This window comes from Anolis carolinensis, unplaced genomic scaffold (genome assembly GCF_035594765.1).
Source record: "Anolis carolinensis isolate JA03-04 unplaced genomic scaffold, rAnoCar3.1.pri scaffold_7, whole genome shotgun sequence".
NCBI classification, from domain to species: Eukaryota; Metazoa; Chordata; class Lepidosauria; order Squamata; family Dactyloidae; genus Anolis; species Anolis carolinensis.
The window spans coordinates 25,091,130-25,112,417 of record NW_026943818.1 but is presented as its reverse complement, the minus strand read 5'-3'; the positions used below and the strand labels follow the sequence as shown (position 1 = coordinate 25,112,417).

Genomic DNA, 21,288 nt, shown 5'->3' with positions numbered 1-21,288 from the left:
CGATCCCGCGAGGACATCTCTACTCCCTGACTGAACCGGAGCAAGAAGCTCTCAGGGAGTTCATAGAGTCAAACCTTCGCAAGGGATTCATCAGACCCTCTCAATCCCCAGCCGCTTCCCCAGTGATGTTTGTGAAAAAGAAATCAGGGGACTTACGCTTGGTGGTGGACTATAGAGCATTGAACAATATCACTAAGCGGAACAGCTATCCCCTGCCCTTGATCTCGGACCTACTAGACCGACTTCGGGGAGCCAAGGTCTACACCAAGCTGGATCTTCGGGGGGCTTATAATCTAGTTCGCATCAGAGAAGGGGACGAGTGGAAGACCGCCTTCCAGACTAAATTCGGATTATTCGAGTCCCGAGTTATGAATTATGGATTATGTGGAGCTCCCGCAACGTTCCAGCATTTTGTCAATGACATCTTTCAGGATTATCTAGATCGGTTCTTGATCATCTACCTGGACGATTTTTTGGTGTTTTCTAGATCACAATCAGAGCATGAGAACCACGTAAGAATGGTGTTACAACGATTGCGGGATCATGGACTTTATGCCAAGCTGGAAAAATGTGCTTTTGATCTACAAGAGGTAGATTTCCTGGGATACCGCGTCTCACCACTAGGGCTCTCCATGGACCCGGCTAAGGTTTCAGCAGTATTGGAATGGCGGGCGCCAACCAACAAGAAAGAGGTGCAACGATTCTTGGGGTTCGCGAACTATTACCGCAAGTTCATTCCAGATTTTGCCCGCTGGTCTGACCCAATCACCAGCTGCATCCGTGGGAAACAGCCTTTCCGCTGGACAGATCAAGCAGAGAAAGGGTTCCAGCAACTAAAGAAATTATTCACGTCCCAGCCAATCCTTCAGCATCCAGATCCTGAAACCCCTTTCGTTGTGCAGGCGGATGCCTCCGATGTGGCAATTGGGGCTGTACTCCTACAACCAGTGGGAGACCATCTTCATCCTTGTGCCTTTTATTCCCGTCAATTGACCGCGCCAGAGAGAAATTACACCATTTGGGAAAAGGAACTATTGGCCATAAAGGCAGCCTTTGAAACTTGGAGACATTGGCTAGAAGGAGCCAAATTTCCCATTGAAGTCCATACTGATCATCGAAATCTAGAGCATCTAAGAACTGCCCGCAAGCTAAATCAAAGGCAACAACGCTGGGCTTTATTCTTTGAATGTTTTAACTTTCAAATTCATTATGTAACCCCAGCCCAGACCAAGCAAGCAGATGCTCTGTCACGAAAACCGGAATACGCTGCAGGGCGCAAGGAGTCCTTTGAGTCCCAGCTGCTACAACCCGAAAACTTTGCCACGCTCACAGTGGGAAACACCAAATCCACTTCCATGGAATCAACTTCCCCTACTCCAGGACCCCTTTGTGCTCAGGAAATCAGGGCTAGTCAGCAAGCAGACGCCTGGGCACAGGACCAACTTCGCCAAGGACTACGTTTTCCCTTTTCGCTTAAGGATGGGCTACTTTGCTATAGAAATCATGTTTACATCCCCCCAGGACCGGGCAGGGAAAAAACACTTCGTCTGTGTCATGACTGCAAGCCAGCAGGGCATTTCGGGCTATTTAAAACCATGCATTTGATCCTAAGAGATTTCTGGTGGCCCAAGATCCGCAAGGATGTGGAAAAATATGTCAACACCTGCCCAGTATGCCAGCGCTCCAAGACAAGAAGAGAAAAGCCCTCAGGGCTCCTGCATCCCCTCCCTACACCATCCCGCCCATGGGAAATAATCTCTGCGGATTTTATCACTGATCTACCACCTTCCTGTGGATTCACCACGATCCTAGTGGTGGTGGACCTTTTCACCAAGTTAGCCCATTTCATTCCCTGTGATGGCCTTCCCACGGCCAAAGAAACTGCAGATCTATTCCTCCAACATGTTTTCAGATTGCATGGATTGCCCAAGAGTTTGGTCACAGACCGGGGGTCCCAATTCACCTCTCGTTTCTGGAAGGCACTACAAAAACTATTGGGCATAGACTCTCGTTTATCTTCGGCTCATCATCCCCAAACAGATGGGCAAACTGAGCGCACCAATGCCACTTTGGAACAATACCTTCGCTGTTATGTGAACTACCAGCAAGACAATTGGGCTTCCCTGTTATCGCTGTCAGAGTTTGCCTACAACAATGGGGTCCAGGCTTCTACTAAAGAAACGCCGTTCTTTGCAAACTATGGCTTCCATCCACGTTTCTTTCCCCCTGTCATTGAAACCTCAGAAGTTCCCGCAGCAGAGGACTGGCTGCAGGAACTCGCAGCGGTGCAACAACTCTTGCTCCAGCAATTAAACCAAGCCAAGGAGGACTATAAACGTCACGCGGACAAACATCGCCAACCGGGCCCCGAAATCAAGGTAGGAGACCGGGTTCTTCTGTCCACTCGCTTTTTGCCCTCCCATCGCCCTTGCCGGAAGTTAGATGCCCGTTTCATTGGCCCCTATCCAGTGGTGGCGCAACTTAACCCCGTGACTTTCAAACTGCAACTTCCGCGCTCAATGCGCATTCATCCGGTGTTCCACCGCTCCCTACTCCTTCCGGCGGATGGTGTGCGTCCTGATACAGACCGACCGGCCCCCCCTCCTGTTTTGATGAATGGGGAGGAGGAGTTCGAGGTTGAGGACATTTTGGATTCTCGCTTTCACCGCCGCCGCCTACAATATCTCATTGACTGGGTGGGTTTTGGCCCCGAGGAACGCTCTTGGGAAGACGCTTCCACAGTCCATGCTCCTGATCTAACCCGCCGCTTCCATCAGACCTATCCCGCCAAGCCGCGGCCCCGCGCCTCGGGGAGAGAGTCCCGGTTTGAGAGGGGGCTTGAGGAGGGGGATAGTGTGATGAGTCATGGGCCATGTAGTCCCGTTCAAGGCACTGTAGTCCCAGATGAAGAGGAGAACTTGGGTTTTTCACCGTCTCAGTCAGAATTGGAACCTTCCCAGCCAGATTTGGGAACCTTGCACCTGCAAGAGATTTGTCTTCCAGAAATCTGTCAAACAAACCCTGAGCCTAAATCTCCTGTGTTTTCTCGCCACGAGTTTTGTAAACATCAGAGAGCTGTTCAAGCGGCCTCTCGTAGGAGTGCTAGGATAGCTGCTAAGAATTCAGCTGATTAAGCCTGCTTTCCATGGGAAACCTTAAGGAGTCATGCATCTGGACTCAGAGATTAGCTTTCGTTTCTAGTTCCCCAGAGAACTGCTCTTTGGTGGGAAAACTAGACCCTATTTAGGTGTTTTACCCACAAAGACATCTTGCGGAGTCAATTCGTCAGCTACTGGAGTAAGTTGTGTGTGGACAGCGCGCTCCGTTTCCAAGCCTCGTTCCTGTTTCAAGCCTAGTCCCTGATTTCAAGCCTTCGCTCCTGTTTCCAGCCTTGTTTACCTTCGCGGACCTTGCCTGGTTTTCCAGGATTCAGCCTCGCTTTGCTTCCCGGATTTTACCAAGTAATTCCACGGATCTTGTTCCTGCTCCTCGTTACCTTGTTGTCTTGAATCAAGCCTTGTGTTCCAAGTATCAAGTTATTTCCTAGCCTTGCTCAAGTTCATGGACTAAAGGACCTTGTCATCTCCCCTCACTTGCTTGGCAAGTGAGTGTTTCGGTTATTGGATTACAACTTTGGACCTTAATATTTCATATTGGACATTGTTTCTTTGGACTAATTTTGACCTTTCCTGAAAGGTCTAACTCTGGACTATTTTCTACACTTGTTTTTATTAACTTTATATACTTCTTCAATAAAGATATTAGATAGATTCTGGCCTCTGTGTATGGTTATTGGTGCCCTGCAGCCTGGGTCCTGACAGAGACCTCCAAAGACCAGGTAGACTTAGGTCAACCCTAAGTCTAAAGTTTAATGAACTTGGCAGGCCGCATCCGGCCCACGGCCTTAGTTTGGGGACCCCTGATTTTATAAATACACAGTTGGTTTCCAAGACACTAAAGGTTCACACAAGCTGGGAGAACTGTTCCCATGGCCATGCCCAAGAAACCCAGACGAAAAAGCAATGAAAGATAAAGAACACAGAATGAATTTTGTTCCAGCTCTTCTGCATCAAAGGCGGCATCGATTGTCTCCTCGAGACGGATGGCGATCACCTTGGCTACATCGACTCCCCTTGATGGATCTGTCGGTTGCTGCACCGCGATCCGTCGATCATTAATCAATTGGTCAACCATCAATCACCACAAAGGAACTTGCGCCATCAAGTCTTTCTTTTCCGTGGTTGGCACACAAGTATCGAGTCATAGCCTCGCAATATTCTCGGTTGTGTAACAGTTCTTTCTGTGTGAAGTTTAGCCATCGAGTTCCCCGGAGCTGTGGTTTCCTTCCTCTGGATATCTCCATGCACAGACTAGCCAAGCACAAGGGCAGATGTCTTCACTGTATCTGGTTGTGATCTCCAAGTTGTGCAGTCAGCTTTCGTATGATGTTATTTCTAACACCCACCTTTTGCTTGATATTCAAGCAGTGCTTCTTATAAGTCAGAGTGACTCCCAGGTGTTTTTCTGTGCTGCAATTCTCCTTCCAAGGTAATCCTCAGAGCTTGAGATGCTTGTCTGTTCTTAAGATGAAAAGCACACATCTGTGTTTTAGATGGATTAGGAATCGGCTGGTTTTTACTGTAATAGGCAGTAAGAGCACCTCAAGCTTCAGAGAGCTTCTGTTCAACCGTTTCAAAGCTCTCTGCTTGAGCGGTGATGACACGATCATTAGCATAGATGAAATTCTCTGTCCCTTCTGGCAGTGGCTGGTCAAGTGTGTAAATGTTGAACATGGATAAGGAAGGAAGGAAAGTGGAAATGAAGGAGGGAGGGAGGGAGGGAGGGAGGGAAGGAGGAAAGGAAGAAGGGAAGCAAGGAGGGAAGGAAGGAAAAAGGGAAGGAAGGAAGGAAGGAAGGAAGGAAGGAAGGAAGGAAGGAAGGAAGGAAGGAAGGAAGGAAGGAAGGAAGGAGGGAAGGTGGGAAGGGAGGTAGGAAGGAAGGAAGGAAGGAAGGAAGGAAGGAAGGAAGGAAGGAAGGAGGAAACGAAGGAGGGAAGGTGGGAAGGGAGGTGGGAAGGAAGGAAGGAAGGAAGGAAGGAAGGAAGGAAGGAAGGAAGGAAGGAAGGAAGGAAGGAAGGAAAAAGAGAAGGAAGGAAGGAAGGAAGGAAAGAAGGAAAGAAGGAAGGAAGGAAGGAAGGAAGGAAGGAGGGAAGGAAGGAAAAAGGGAAGGAAGGAAGGAAGGAAGGAAGGAAGGAAGGAAGGAAGGAAGGAAGGAGGAAACGAAGGAGGGAAGGTGGGAAGGGAGGTGGGAAGGAAGGAAGGAAGGAAGGAAGGAAGGAAGGAAGGAAGGAAGGAAGGAAGGAAGGAAAGAGGGAGGGAGGGAAGGAAGGAAGGAAGGAAGGAAGGAAGGAGGAAACGAAGGAGGGAAGGTGGGAAGGGAGGTGGGAAGGAAGGAAGGAAAGAAGGAAGGAAGGAAGGAAGGAAAAAGAGAAGGAAGGAAGGAAAGAAGGAAGGAAGGAAGGAAGGAAGGAAGGAAGGAAGGAAGGAAGGAAGGAAGGAAGGAGGGAAGGAAGGAAAAAGGGAAGGAAGGAAAAAGGGAAGGAAGGAAGGAAGGAAGGAAGGAAGGTGGGAAGGAAGGTGGGAAGGAAGGAAGGAAGGTGGGAAGGGAGGTGGGAAGGGAGGTGGGAAGGGAGGTGGGAAGGAAGGAAGGAAGGAAGGAAGGAAGGAAGGAAGGAAGGAAGGAAGGAAAAAGAGAAGGAAGGAAGGAAAGAAGGAAAGAAGGAAGGAAGGAAGGAAGGAAGGAAGGAAGGAAGGAGGGAAGGAAGGAAAAAGGGAAGGAAGGAAGGAAGGAAGGAAGGAAGGAAGGAAGGAAGGAAGGAAGGAAGGAAGGAAGGAAGGAAGGAAGGAGGGAAGGAGGGAAGGTGGGAAGGGAGGTGGGAAGGAAGGAAGGAAGGAAGGAAAAAGAGAAGGAAGGAAGGAAAGAAGGAAAGAAGGAAGGAAGGAAGGAAGGAAGGAGGGAAGGAAGGAAAAAGAGAAGGAAAGAAGGAACGAAAGAAGGAAGGAAGGAGGGAAGGAAGGAAAAAGAGAAGGAAGGAAAGAAGGAACGAAAGAAGGAAGGAAGGAAGGAAGAAAGGAGGGAAGGAAGAAGGGAAGGAAGGAAGGAAAAAGGGAAGGAAGGGAAGGAAGGAGGGAGGGAAGGAAGGAGGGAAGGAAGGAAGGAGGGAAGGAAGGAAGGAAGGAGCAAGCAGGCTCCGCTGAGGCAGGCCGTTCTTCTATTTTCGCCATCTGCTTCTCTGACCCTGGAACTCAACAAAAAAGCTCCTGTGTTGTAGCACATTTCCTATGAAGCGAGTGAGGTGGTAGTCCTTTGTGCTATTATAAATTAATATCACTTAGGGATGGAAAGGAATCACAAGTCTGGCCAGTTGATCCTAAGCAAGAGCAAGTCAGAACGTCATGTCCACCATAATATCCATGAGGTTGTCCCAAGTGTTATCTAGTGCTTCCAGATCCCGGTTGAGTTGCTGCCAAGTCATCAGCGGAAATGTGAAATTGAGATTTTTATTATTATTTGCTTCTAAATGCCTCACTTTTCTCCTCTTGCTTGTCATTTAACCTTTTGGAGAGAAGCTTTTGAAACTCGGTAAATAATTTAGTGCCCTTGACAAATTATTCTGAATTCCTGATTTTGCATCAAGTGCATCTTTGTCCTTCGGGCTGGGTAGATAGACATGTTCAGCGTTTTGTTTTGAAAGTATTAAGTGCGTGCAACCTTGTTTTCTTTTAGCCGACACATAGCACTGCACAATATAGATTTTGGGAGACGGGGACTCTCATCCCATCTGATGCTTCCGATTGCAGACATGTGCATGGGTTGCATAAGAGTTCCCTAGGTTGCCGTGTCTATTAAATCTGGGCTCTGCCAAGGCTGCCTTCTGCTGAACAGGAGAGCAAAATTGAACCGGGAAGATAATTAGATTTTTTCTCCTCTCTTGTTGAAATGCAATTAGGAAGCTCTGGTTGCCTGAATTCTGAAATTGATAGCTATGTGGATCGATGTGTGTGTATGTCTTACTCTCATCGCCTGGTCTACGGTCTTAGTAGAGGAAGAGCACATCAATGGGAAGAGGAAACAGGCAGACTTCCCCATACATCTAGTACCAGATTTATGCTGGGAGGAGGGTGAGACAGGCAGCGGCTGAGAGTGCTCCAGAGGACTCTCAGCTGCTGCATGCCTTCCTCAAGTCATCCTCCCAGCATAAGGACGGGGCCACTCACCACATCCTTACGACATGAGGAAGGCAGGACATGCAGAGACTGCCCCGATCTTTCTCCCTGATCCTCGGACTGTCCTCTTGCCATTATGCTGGGAGGAGGGTGAGACAGGCAGCGGCTGAGAGTGCTCCAGAGGACTCTCCGCTGCTGCATGCCTTCCTCAAGTCATCCTCCCAGCATAAGGACGGGGCCACTCACCACATCCTTACGACATGAGGAAGGCAGGACATGCAGAGACTGCCCCGATCTTTCTCCCTGATCCTCGGACTGTCCTCTTGCCATTATGCCGGGAGGAGGGTGAGACAGGCAGCGGCTGAGAGTGCTCCAGAGGACTCTCCGCTGCTGCATGCCTTCCTCAAGTCATCCTCCCAGCATAAGGACGGGGCCACTCACCACATCCTTACGACATGAGGAAGGCAGGACATGCAGAGACTGCCCCGATCTTTCTCCCTGATCCTCGGACTGTCCTCTTGCCATTATGCCGGGAGGAGGGTGAGACAGGCAGCGGCTGAGAGTGCTCCAGAGGACTCCCAGCTGCTGCATGCCTTCCTCGAGTCATCCTCCCGGCATAAGGACATAAATATGCTGGGATAGGGCTGCTCGTACCATATTTATGCTGGGAGGAGGGTGAGACAGGTAGTGGCTGAGAGTGCTCCAGAGGGCTCTCAGCTGCCACATGCCTTCCTCGAGCCATCCTCCCGGTATAAGGACAGGGCCACTCGTACCATATGTATGCTGGGAGGAGGATGAGACAGGCGGTGGCTGAGAGTGCTCCAGAGGGCTCTCAGCTGCCACATGCCTTCCTTGAGCCATCCTCCCGGTATAAGGACAGGGCCACTCGTACCATATGTATGCTGGGAGGAGGATGAGACAGGCGGTGGCTGAGAGTGCTCCAGAGGGCTCTCAGCTGCCACATGCCTTCCTCGAGCCATCCTCCCGGTATAAGGACAGGGCCACTCGTACCATATGTATGCTGGGAGGAGGATGAGACAGGCGGTGGCTGAGAGTGCTCCAGAGGGCTCTCAGCTGCCACATGCCTTCCTTGAGCCATCCTCCCGGTATAAGGACAGGGCCACTCGTACCATATGTATGCTGGGAGGAGGATGAGACAGGCGGTGGCTGAGAGTGCTCCAGAGGGCTCTCAGCTGCCACATGCCTTCCTCGAGCCATCCTCCCGGTATAGTCCCAACATATGTATGCTGGGAGGAGATGTGTCTTCTGCCCACCGCTTTGAAGTTAATGAGATACCTGACCAATCTGAGTTACCTTTGTGTGCCACAGTGTGCCATTGATCTTACTCCTCTTATGTTCACTTCTACCAAAGATTTATACTACTGGAAGGAAGAAGGGTAACCCATTGGTGACTCCATGCAAGGACTGATAGATGTCTATCAAGATTCATCCTTTTCAACACTTTTGCTGTCTCCTGGTTCAACAGACCTCAACCGTAGAGCCTCCGGATGTTTTCGAGGGTCTAGAACATATACCATGGAACCTGGAGATGCTGAGAATTGAACCTTGAACGGTTCTAGAGGACCACCATTCGAATTTGTGGATTTTACCAATTCATTCACCTCCAAAAAGAAGCGAATGAAGGAGGGAAGGGCTGAATCTTTTCCAAGTTGATATAACCGTGAGAGTGTGCGTTCAGCCTGTTTCAATTACTACGAGGAACCTCTGCGGAAGGAAACAAGCTCTTGGAAGCTTTTGGTTCTTTAATGGAAAGGAAGAAACACAATTCAGTGGAAAAGATCACTGGGCTTTAGCTTTCTAAAAGGCTGAAAATATCTCTCTCGGTGACTGTACACACACTCACAGTAACTCAAAAGCAGTGGAAAAACACCACATCTTTACTTGCATAAGAGTTTGGAGAATACAGGATATGCTGGGGTTTGGTTTCGGAACCCCACATGGATACCCAAATCTCTGGATACTCAAATACCATTATATATAACTAGCTGTGCCCGGCCACGTCGTTGCGCATGCGTACATAGTCTGTTGCGGGTTTGGGCCGTTTGTTGTTGTTGTGTGTTTTTTTTGTGATTGTGTTGTATCTTACTTGAGGCGGAGATGATGGTTTGTGTTGCCAATTTTAGAGTTTGGGGGGTGTTGAGTTTTGCTTTTTTTTGCGTCGCCGTGACGCCAAAAGCCTTTTATATATAGAGACAAGCTGTGCCCAGCCACGCGTTGCTGTGGCGAAGTATGGTGGTATGGGAAATAAAGTATTGAGGAATTGGTAGTAGTTAAGGTAAAGGGTCCCCTGGGCTGAGTGGGTTGCTAGGAGACCAAGTGAGCGGAGCTTAGCCTTCTAACTGGCAGCAATTGGATAAAAACAATTATTCCTCTCTCTCTAATTAGGACTCTATTTTTATTTTATTTTTGTTGTATCAACCTAGAGGCATGGATGAGGGGTTGTGCTGTCAATTTTCGAGGTTGTGGGGTGTTTACTTTTGTTGTTTTGTCCACTGCCGTGATGCCATCACTCTTTTATATATATAGATAGTATAGTCTCATATCTATTTATCTATCTATCTATCTATCTATCTATCTATCTATATCTATCTATATCTACTAGCTTTGCCTGTGGCTTATGGGAATCATTTGTTGGCCAGGTGGAATAGCGGTGAATAGCCTTGCAACCTCAAAGCCTGGCTGTCTCCTGCTTGGGGGAATCCTTTGTTGGGAAATGTTAGCTGGCCCTGATTGTTTCCTTCCTGGAATTCCCAATTCCCCTGCTTTCAAGAGTGTTGCTCTTTATTTACTGTCCTGGTTTTAGAGATTATATTGTTCTGTATTATTATACCACAGTAATAATAATACATCGGAGCCTCCGGTGGCCTAGGGGATAAAAGCCTTGTGACTTGAAGGTTGGGTTGCTGACCTGAAGGGAGAGCGCGGATGAGCTCCCTCTATCAGCTCCAGCTCCATGTGGGGACATGAGAGAAGCCTCCCACAAGGATGGTAAAACATCAAAACATCCGGGCGTCCTTGTAGACGGCCAATTCTCTCACTCCAGAAGCAACTCCGGTTGCTCCTGACACGAAAAACAAAAACAAAAAACCACAGTCATTATTTCATATTGTATTTATAATCTTATATTATCTGCCTAGAAGTGGATTATATGAGGCCACTTCTACACAGCTGTATAAAATCCACACTGAAGTGGATTATATGCCAGTGTGTACTCAAGATAATCCAGTTCAAAGCAGATAACAGATTATAAATGGGTAATATAGCTGTGTGGAAGGACCTTGAGTCTACACTGCCATATAATCCAGTGCAAATCAGATAATCTGTATTTTATAGGCAGTGTGGAAGCGGCCTGATTGAAGAGGCCCTGGGCATCATTAAATGGCTGAGTGGGTTGCTAGGATACGAAGGGGGCGGGGCCTAAAGGCAGCGCGGGGGGGGGGGGGGGTTAAAGGCAACAGAGCCTACCTTTCTGACTGGCAGTTAGGGGGAGAAAGGTTCTTCCTCATCCTCTGCAATTTGGACTATTTTTCTAGGTTTTTTATTGAAAGACATATTTTGGATGTCTTACAAGATGTGCTTAGCATTCAGGACTTTGAGCAATACATATAAGTCAAACTCACGTATAGCCGCCCCGAGTCCTTCGGGAAATGGAGCGGGGTATAAATAAAGTTATTATTGTTATTATTATTATTATTGGGCAGGTTTGGGGGCCCAACAAATGGATTTTGATATGATCCAAGAATAAGACGAGACGTGTCATGACCACTCATGTCTCATCTATGCTGACGGTCGTGCCATCACTGCACAAGCAGAAAGCTTTGGTTGAATAGAAGCTCCGAAGCTTTAGGTCAGTGATTCCCAAAGTGGGCACTACCACCCCCCGGTGGGCGTTGGAGCGATCCAGGGGGGCGGTGATGGCACCTATTAGGATACGGGGCGGGGCCAGAGGAGGGGAGGGGCCTCTTCCCAAGTGCCAGAGACAGGGCTGAGCCCCTGTGGTGCCTGTTAGGACACAGGGGGCGGAGCTAGAGGAGTGGGCGTGATTTCTTCCCAAGAGCCCGAGACAGGGCTGAGCCTCTATACCTCTCCTGAGAGGCCTTTTAGGACTAAAGGGCGGAGCTAGTGGCGGTTGCGGGTCCTCTTCCCAAGAGCATGAGACAGGACTGAAGCCTCTATATCTCCCCTGAGAGGCCTTTTAGGACTAAAGGGCAGGGCTAGGGGCGGGTGTGGGGCCTCTTCCCAAGAGCGTGAGACAGGGCTGAGCCTCTATATCTCCCCTGAGAGGCCTTTTAGGACTAAAGGGCAGGGCTAGGGGCGGGTGTGGGGCCTCTTCCCAAGAGCTTGAGATAGGGCTGAGCCTCTAGACCAGGGGTCCCCAAACTTTTTAAACAGGGGGCCAGTTCACGGTCCCTCAGACCATTGGAGGGCCGGATTACAGGGGTTTTTTTAAAACTATGAACAAATTCCTATGCACACTGCATATATCTTATTTTCAAGTAAAAAACAAACAAAAACGAACAAATACAGCCTCAATGTTAATAATAATCATCATCATCATCATCATCATCATCATAAAAATAATAAGGAGGGTTGGAAGAGACCCCTTGGGCCATCTACTCCAACCCCCTTCTGTTTTTGTCCACACCATAATCAAAGCACCCCTGACAGATAGCCATCCTATAATAATAATAATAATAATAATAATAATAATAATAATAATAATAATAATGTAATAAACATGGTTGGAAGAGACTCCTTCAGCCATCTAGTCCAACCCCCCTTCTGCTTTTGTGCACCAAAACATAAAGAACCCCTGACCAACAACAACAACAACAATAATCACAGTTAGAAGAGATTGCTAGCCTTCAAGAAAAATGAATCCACAACAGGGCTGCAGAGTGTTCTTTCAGTTATTCACATTGGAATGTCTGACGAGGGAGAGAGGCACATGCGGACTCCCTGCTTGTCTTGCCTTGTCTCCCTGCTTGTCTCCTCGGCAGCGGCGGGGGGGGGGAGGTGCATGCGAGGTGAGGAAAAGGCGTGCGCCTTTCTCTCCTCGCTCGCCCGGCACGCACCTTTCCCGCTGCATTCCTCAGTGGCAGGGGCGGGAAAGCTGGCCACAGGGCAAGGGAGGAAAGGCGAAGGCCTTTTACTCACCCTGTGTGTATCTTCCTCGGAGGCAGCAGCGGGAAAGCTGCCCGCGGGGCGAGGAAAAGGCTTGCACCTTTCTCTCCTCTCTCTCCCAGCATGCACCTTTCCCGCTGCCTTCCTTAGTGGCCGTGGTGGGAAAGCTGCCCACGGGGCGAGGGAGGAAAGGTCCAAGCCTTTTACTCACCCCTGTGCATCTTCCTTGGCGGCAGCAGCAGGAAAGCTGCCCACGGGGCGAGGAAAAGGCGTGCGCCTTTCTCTCCTCTCTCGCCCAGCACACACCTTTCCCGCTGCCCTCCTCGGTGGCGGCGGCGGGAAAGCTGCCCTTGGGGCGAGGGAGGAAAGGTGCGGGCCTTTTCCTCACCCTATGTGCGTCTTCCTCGGCAGCGGCAGCGGGAAAACTGCCCATGGGGCGAGGGAGGAAAGGCGCAGGCCTTTTTCTTGCCCTGTGTGCATCTTCCTTGGCAGCAGCAAGCTGCCCACGGGGCTAGGAAAAGGCGTGTGCCTTTCTCTCTCTCGACCAGCACACACCTTTCCCGCTGTCTTCCTCGGCAGCAGCGGCAGGAAAGCTGCCCACTGGGCGAGGGAAGAAAGGCGCTGGCCTTTTACTTGCCCCATGTGTACCTTCCTTGGCGGCGGCGGGAAAGGTGCGTGTGGGCCGGGGAGGAGAGAAATGTGCATGCGCGGGCCGGATAAATGGCTCTGGCGGGCCGCATCTGGCCCGCGGGCCGTAGTTTGGGGACCCCTGCTCTAGACCTCTCCTGACTGGCACAACCTTGGGATCACATCCCGACACAGTGAAGGGAAGCCAAAAGTACAACTGAGTCGCTGTTCCAAGCTGAAGAAGCATCATCTTGAGGTAGCGGCACTTAGTTTGGAACAACCCAGACATAGCAAATCCAGACACAATCCCAAACCACAGGCAACAACACTGTTGGAAGCCTTGGGTTCGTGCTTGCGACGGCACATTTTGGTTCCAACTTTCCTAGAATATATAAACGTCCTGCCAGGAAGGGCTCGTGGGCCAGATCGCGGCCGCGGATGTGTGGGCGGAAGGGAAGACCACGCAGCTCTTTCACCTTCCAGGCTTCTTACACACAGGCTGGATGCGAGGATGGGAAAAAGAGAAAACCAGAGAGACAACAGCCCCAAAACAGTAGCTTGTCCTTGTCCTTAAGTGGATTAATTTGTCCATTTGGTGGAAACATTTCCATCCCACATCTCTCTTTTTTAAAAAATAAATTTTTATTGTAGGATTTATTTTCCAAGAGTATTACATTAAAAAGTGGGGGAACAATCAATAGGGATAGGAAAGTAGGAAAGGATAGCTCTACTCTAAAAGTCTACTCTACTCTATCTAACACTAAAGTTAGTTGGGTACGGGAAATCAGGGAGGGACTGGGGGATATCGTCAACTTCCAATCTCCTTCTTTGCGGCAAATTCTTTTCACTTCTTTGATAATCACTGTGGTTTCCCCTACTCTTACCTAGACCTTATTTTATTTCATTCTTGCATTTTCTTCTAAACCGTTATTTATTTATTTATTTACTTACTTACAGTATTTATATTCCGCCCTTCTCACCCCGAAGGGGACTCAGGGCGGATTACAATGAACACATACATGGCAAACATTCAATGCCATACAAACAACATACATTAGACAGACTCAGAGGCATTTTTAACATTTTTCCAGCTTCACGATTCTGGCCACAGGGGGAGCTGTTGCTTCACCGTCCAGTGGTGGCTGTACTTCCTCACTCCTTTCCTTGTGTTTTGCTGGCAGTTTTATGGTGTTGTAAATTAGCCTCTCGCATAAAGCATCCCTAAATTTCCCTAACTGACAGATGCAACTGTCTTTCGGGGCTGCATAGGTCAACAGCAAGCCGGGGCTATTAATGGTCGGAGGCTTAACCCGACCCAGGCTTCGAACTCATGACCTCTCGGTCAGTAGTGATTTATAGCAGCTGGTTACTAGCCAGCTGCGCCAAAGCCTGGCCCCGGGCTGTGGCACAGTTATTAACATTTTCATTTTCCTTTGTAACATATATTTCTTTAGTGGTGACCAATCTGTTTTTTTGCTTTTCACTCCTTGGAAATATTTTAATGTTTGAGTCAATACATCCATGTTCATAGTATCCATTATTCTTAAAATCCATTGATCTATTGTGGGTTTTTCTTTTGATCTCCAAACTTTCGCATAATTTATCCTGGCAGCCGTTGTTAAGAAATGAAAAAGTTTATCTTCATTCTCTGTCAATTATTCCCAACAGATAGTATTCTGGTTTCAATCGAATTTTTATATTTAAAATTTTCTGTACCTCTTCATGAATCTCCGGCCAGTATTTCGTAGCCACTTTGCAGTTCCACCACATATGTATGAATGTTCCTGTTTTTTCTTCACATTTCCAACATTTGTCACTCAGTTTTGGATACATTTTCGCCAATTTTTGGGGTGTAATGTACCACCTATACATCATCTTAGTCCAATTTTCCTTTAAGTCCTGTGCGTATGTCCATTTGTTTTTAATTGTCCACATTTTTCCCAATCTTCTAACATTATCGTATGGCCTACATCTTTTGCCCACATACTCATACAGTCTTTTACTTCTTCCATCATTGTTGACCATTCCAGAAGTTTTTTGTATATTTTTGATATTTGTTTCTTACTTGATTTCATAATTCTGTCCCATGTTGTTTCATTTTCCTCAAAACCAATCTTAATATCCTGATTAAAATAGTCCTTAATTTGAAAATATTGGAACCACGAGATCTCTTGGTCTATTTTCTTTATTTCTTCCTGTGATTTAAGAGTCTACGTCCCATCTTGTTTTATAATTATACTAGCTGTGCCCGGCCACGCGTTGCTGTGGCGAAGACTGGTGGTATGGGAAATAAAGTACTGAGGAATTGGTGGTAGTTGAGGTAAAGGGTAAAGGTTTTACCTTACATTAAGTCCATTATAAATGGGTTATGTAGCTGTGTGGAAGGGCCTTGATTCTACACTGCAATATAATCCAGTTAAAATCAGATAATTGTATTTTATAGGCAGTGTGGAAGAGGCCTAAGTGAGGCCTAATTCTGCCTGTCCCCTGGGATGAGTGGGTTGCTAGGAGACCAAGTGGGTGGAGCTTCTAACTGGCAGCAATTGGATAAAAAACAATTATTCCTCTCCCTCTAATTAGGACTTTATTAATCTTTTCTTTTTGTTGTATAAACGCAGAGGCATGGATGAGGGGTTGTGCTGCCAAGTTTAGTGTTTCTGGGATGTGTAGTTTTGTTGTTTTGTCCTAGGCCGAAATTTCATTACCCTTTTATATATATAGATCACTGTAAGTTAGCCAAACCTTTCTTGGAGTTTCTCTCCTGTGGCATGCCTCCAGAGGTGATATATCAGAACACCACATCTCTTTTTTTGATAGGAACCTCAACTGATATTCAGGTTGGCTTATAGTCGAATAGAAATGGCAATTACGGTAGTTCAGTCTCCTATTTTCTGTGACATATTTGGAAAGACCGTAAGCAGGGGGTTGGACTGGATGGCCCTTGGGGTCTCTTCCAAGGCTAGGATTTTACAAGAGGAAAGGATTTGTGCCCCGCTCTCACACCTTCCGCCAAGAGAGTCCCCGAAGCAGACTACGAGTTGGCACAACGCCCAGCGAGACTGCGATGGAAACTAATGAAATCGTACATCAACCCACACGCATCCCAAACGGAATAATGTCGCTCGAGGGGATGATTTGGGAGCAGAGGAACTTCATTGCGCAGCTCCCGTTGCAGTCTTGCTCACCTCTCCCTCGTTGTGTTCATGGCCGGGATCACAGGGTTGTTGTGTGTTTTCCGGGCTGTATGGCCATGTCCCAGAAGTATTTTCTCGTGACGTTTCGCCCACATCTATGGACGCATGGCGAGGAGCTTTGTCATCCTTAGACGTCCTCCCGATCAATGTCCTTTTTACCTCCTCCCTAAAAGCGGTACCTATTTATCTACCCGCATGTCTGCTTTCGACCTGCTAGGTTGTGGAGGTGGGGTGGATGGCAGGTGCTCACCCCGACCCGAGTTCAAACAGACAACCATTCGATCGGCAGGATTTTCTGCATCTAGTGCAGTGATCCCCAAAGTGGGTGCTGCAGCGATCCAGGGGGGCGGTGATGGCATCTATTAGGACACGGGGGCGGGGCCAAGGGTGGGGCGGGGCCTCTTCCCAAGTTCTGGAGACAGGGCTGAGCCCCTGAGGCGCCTGTTAGGACACACAGGGGGCGGAGCTAGAAGGGTAGGCGTGGCTTCTTCCCAAGAGCCTGAGACAGGGCTGAGCCTCTATACCTCTCCTGAGAGGCCTTTTAGGACTAAAGGGTGGGGCTAGGGAAGGGGGTGGGGCCTCCTTCCAAGAGCCAGAGACAGGGCTGAGCCTCTATGCCTGTCCTGAGAGGCCTTTTAGGACTAAGAGGCAGAGCCTCTTCCAAGAGTGCGAGACAGGGCTGAGCCTCTGTATATCTCCCCTGAGGCTCTTGTTAGAACATGGGAGCGGGGTATAGAGGTCCAACCCCGTCAGGCACTTGGGAAGAGGCCCCGCCCCCTCCTCTAGTCCCGCCCCCTGTGTCCTGGCAGGCGCCGCAGGACAGGGATTGAAGCTCAGCCCTATTGCGCCAAAATGCTAATGTGTATGTGTGTGTTTGTAAAAGAAATCCCTTGAAAGATTCTTGCAAAGAAAGAGCTCTGCAAAAAGGGAGCTGACTTTTTGCAGAGAGACAAGCCACGCCTGAAACAATGTAGCGGTTTGATGGCAGTTGGCAGGCTTTGTCAGTTGGGATTTTGAGCTTGCAGAGAGAGCACAGAAATATTGATCTTGGATCCTGCATCTTGGACTAGGGGAGAGGCTCAGCCCCGCCATCTTGAGCAGGAGCCACGCCCACCCCTCTAAGCCACGCCCCCTTTTCAGGGGGCACTGAGTCATATTTTTTCTGGAAAGGGGGTGGCAGGCCAAATAAGTTTGGGAACCACTGGATCAGATAGTTGAACTATGTGGTCACCACGTCCCTCCTGAAGTATGCTTAGATACAACTTCAAAATATTTGAACTGCTTGGTCCTCTCTTCCCCTTCCTCTCTAGCGGTGGTGGAAGCATGCCTTCTGCACATGCTCAAGCGCCGGGCGGCGGGTTTCTTGCGGACCGACAAGATCGCGGCCCTCTTCACCAAGGTCGGCAAGACGTACGACGTGGCCAACGACATCTGCCGGAAGGCGACGGAGCTGCTGCAGCAGGTCGAAGGCAGGTGAGGCCACGCCGGGGTATTATTATTTTGCATTATTCCAGGGTCCTAGTCAGTAACCTGACCCTTAGGAACTCCCCCCAAAATATGCCCATTTCCCCCTTTTTTTTCCTTCCAGATCAGCTAAAAGAAATTGGGAGAATATAGGCAGGAGGCTCAGCCGTCAGACAGCTCTTCCATCTCTGTTCAGGTTATTAGCTTAAGATGTGCATTAGATAACATTAGAATATTTTTAATTTTAATTTTAATATCGTTTGGGGAATTCTAAGAAATAGGAATGGCTGTCACCTAAGAGATCATATTTATTATTTACAGTACTTACAGTATTTATATTCCGCCCTTTCTTCTCAGGGCGGATTACAATGCACATATACACGCCATTATACATATGACACATATAGACAGACACAGAGGCAATTTAACATTTTCCAGTTTCCGGCTTTATGAGGGTATGCTTGATACCAGCCATAAGGGGGAGCGTCCACTTGTGACACCGAGTCCTTGATGGAGTACTTCCTCATTCCATTCTGCACGCTGCTGCCATTTTTAACGGTGTCGTGATTTAGTTAAATTAGCCTCCCCGCTTAAAGCGGTACCTAGGATTTTCTCCTCAGCAGATAGCACTGTTTTTCGAACCGCTTAGGTCAACAGCAAACTAGGCTATTAAGGGTCGGGAGTTCAATCCGACCCGGGTTTTGATCAGATGACCAATATTTGGGGCTGGATGGATGTACTTCAGGAGTGCTTTGAATGTGTCTTTCTGCATGACAGAGTGGGATAATAATAGTAATAATAATAATAATAATAATAATAATAATATTTGGGGCTGGATGGATGTGCTTGGGATTGCTTTGTGTCTTCTTACATGACAGAGTGGGATAACAATAACAATAACAATAATAATAATAATAATAATAATAATAATAATAATAATAATGTATTTGGATGGGATAATAATAATAATAATAATAATAATAATAATAATATTTGGGGCTGGATGGATGTGCTTTGGGAGTGCTTTGAGTGTGTCTTCCTGAATGACAGAGTAGGATAATAATAATAATAATATAGTATTTGGGTGGGATAATAATAATAATAATGTGAGTGTGTCTTCCTGCATGACAGAGTGGGATAATAATAATAATAATAATAATGATATAGTATTTGGGTGGGATAATAATAATAATAATGTGAGTGTGTCTTCCTGCATGACAGAGTGGGATAATAATAATAATAATAATAATAATAATAATAATAATAATAATAATAATATAATATTTGGGGCAGGATGGATGTGCTTTAGGAGTGCTTTGAGTGTGTCTTCTTCCATGACAGAGTGGGACAACAACAACAACAACAACAACAACAACAACAATAATAATGTATTTGGGTGGGATAATAATAATAATGTGAGTGTGTCTTCCTGCATGACAGAGTGGGATAATAATAATAATAATAATAATAATAATAATAATAATAATAATTGGGCCTGGATGGATGTGCTTTGGGATTGCTTTGAGTGTGACTTCCTGCATGACAGAGTGAGATAATAATAATAATAATAATAATAATAATAATAATAATAATAATAATAATATAATCATAACAAGGCAGGCCAGGTCTTGTGTTTGGGCTGGATGACCCTTGTGGTCTCTTTTATGGGCACTATATCTACTGATGAGTAATATTTGTGTGAACTGTTGACTCAAATGCAATTGTTATAATTGGATTTGAGGCCCAACGTTGACGCCGTTTGTATTGGCATGTCGGTGGTGTTTTTGTTCCCCAGCAAGAAGTACCAGCCGGGCGGGCAAGAGTCCCTGAAGAGGCAAAGCTCGGCCGCCAGCAAAGCCCCCAGCCTGACCCCACAAGCCGTCAAGCACATTTGGGTCCGCACCGCCTTGACCGAAAGGGTCCTCGACAAAATTGTGCAGTACATTGTGGACAACTGCAGGTAAGGAAGGGCTTACATGCATCTGGCAGTCCTACCCAGTCAATAATAATAATAATAATAATAACAACAACACCTACTACTACTACTACTATTACAATTGCCATTATTGTTACTGTTATTGTTATTGACTGGGTAGGACTGCCAGATGCATCTACGCTGTAGAAATAATAATAATAATAATAACTACTGTACTACTACTATTACAATTGCCATTATTATTATTATTATTATTATTATTATTATTATTATTATTATTTTATGACACAGCAAACAAGATAGATATGCTGGATTTCGTTTCACAAAATCACAAGTCGAACACTTCCCAAGTGTCTAGGACTGTGTGATGTATTTTCGGATGATGCGTGCAGATCCCAGCAGGGTGGCCTTTTGCAGTTGACAGATCGTAATTTTGTCAATGCCTATTGTTTCCAAATGCCGGCTGAGATCTTTTGGCACAGCACCCAGTGTGCCCATCACCACCGGGACCACCTGCACTGGTTTCTGCCAGAGTCTTTGAAGTTCAATCTTGAGGTCCTGATAGCAGCTGATTTTTTCCTGTTGTTTTTCGTCAATGCGACTGTCACCTGGGATGGCAACATCAATGATCCAAACTTTTTTCTTCTATTATTATTATTATTATTATTATTATTATTATTATTATTATTATTATTATTATTTCTACAGTGTAGATGCATCTGGCAGTCCTACCCAGTCAATAATAATAATAATAATAATAATAATAACAACAACAATAATAACAACACCTACTACTACTACTGCTACTACTATTAAAATTGACATTATTATTATTGTTATTGTTATTGACTGGGTAGGATTGCCAGATGCATCTACGCTGTAGAAATAATGACAACAACAACAACAATAATAATAATGGCAATTGTAATAATAGAAGCAGTAGTAGTTATTGTTATTATTATATTTATTTCTGCAGTGTAGATGCTTCTGGCAGTCTTACCCAGTCAATAATAATAATAATAATAATAATAATAATAATAATAATAATAATAATAATAATAATAATAATAATAATAGAAATTGTAATAATAGAAGCAGTAGTAGTTATTATTATTTTTATTATTATTACTGACTGGGTAGGACTGCCAGATGCATCTACACTGTAGAAATAATAATAATAATAATAATAATAATAATAATGGCAATTGTAATAATAGAAGCAGTAGTTATTATTATTATTATTATTATTATTTCTACAGTGTAGATTGCCATTATTATTGTTATTATTATGATAACGATAATAATAATAATAATAATAATAATAATAATAATAATGGCAATCATAATAATAGAAGCAGTAGTAGTTGTTATTATTATTATTATTATTATTATTATTATTATTATTATTATTATTATTGACTGGGTAGGACTGCCAGATGCATCTACACTGTAGAAATAATAGTAATAATAATAATAATAATAATAATAATAATAATAATAATAATAATGGCAATCGTAATAATAGGGCCGGGCTGTGGCGCAGCTGTTGAGCAGCTGCCTTAAATCACTCTGACCATGAGGTCATGAGTTCGAGGCCAGCCCGTGGCGGGGTGAGCACCCGTCAATTAAAAATAAAAAATAGCCCCTGCTCGTTGCTGACCTAGCAACCCGAAAGATAGTTGCATCTATCAAGTAG

General features: G+C 46.2%; 1 protein-coding gene across 8 annotated transcripts in view; it reads left to right on the top strand.

Moving 5' to 3' along the window:
- The window catches only part of sgsm2 (small G protein signaling modulator 2), a 108,015-nt gene that overhangs the window by 32,482 nt on the left and 54,245 nt on the right, over positions 1-21,288 (top strand). For 4 of the 8 annotated variants that reach the window (XM_062959824.1, XM_062959825.1, XM_062959822.1 and 1 more), the window contains exons 3-5: positions 17,503-17,665; positions 17,781-17,852; positions 19,452-19,616. In XM_062959824.1, coding sequence (XP_062815894.1) covers positions 17,503-17,665; positions 17,781-17,852; positions 19,452-19,616 — 400 coding nt within the window. The remainder of the gene's footprint in view (positions 1-17,502; positions 17,666-17,780; positions 17,853-19,451; positions 19,617-21,288) is intronic. The other 4 variants (XM_062959823.1, XM_062959828.1, XM_062959827.1 and 1 more) reach the window with 2 other exon arrangements.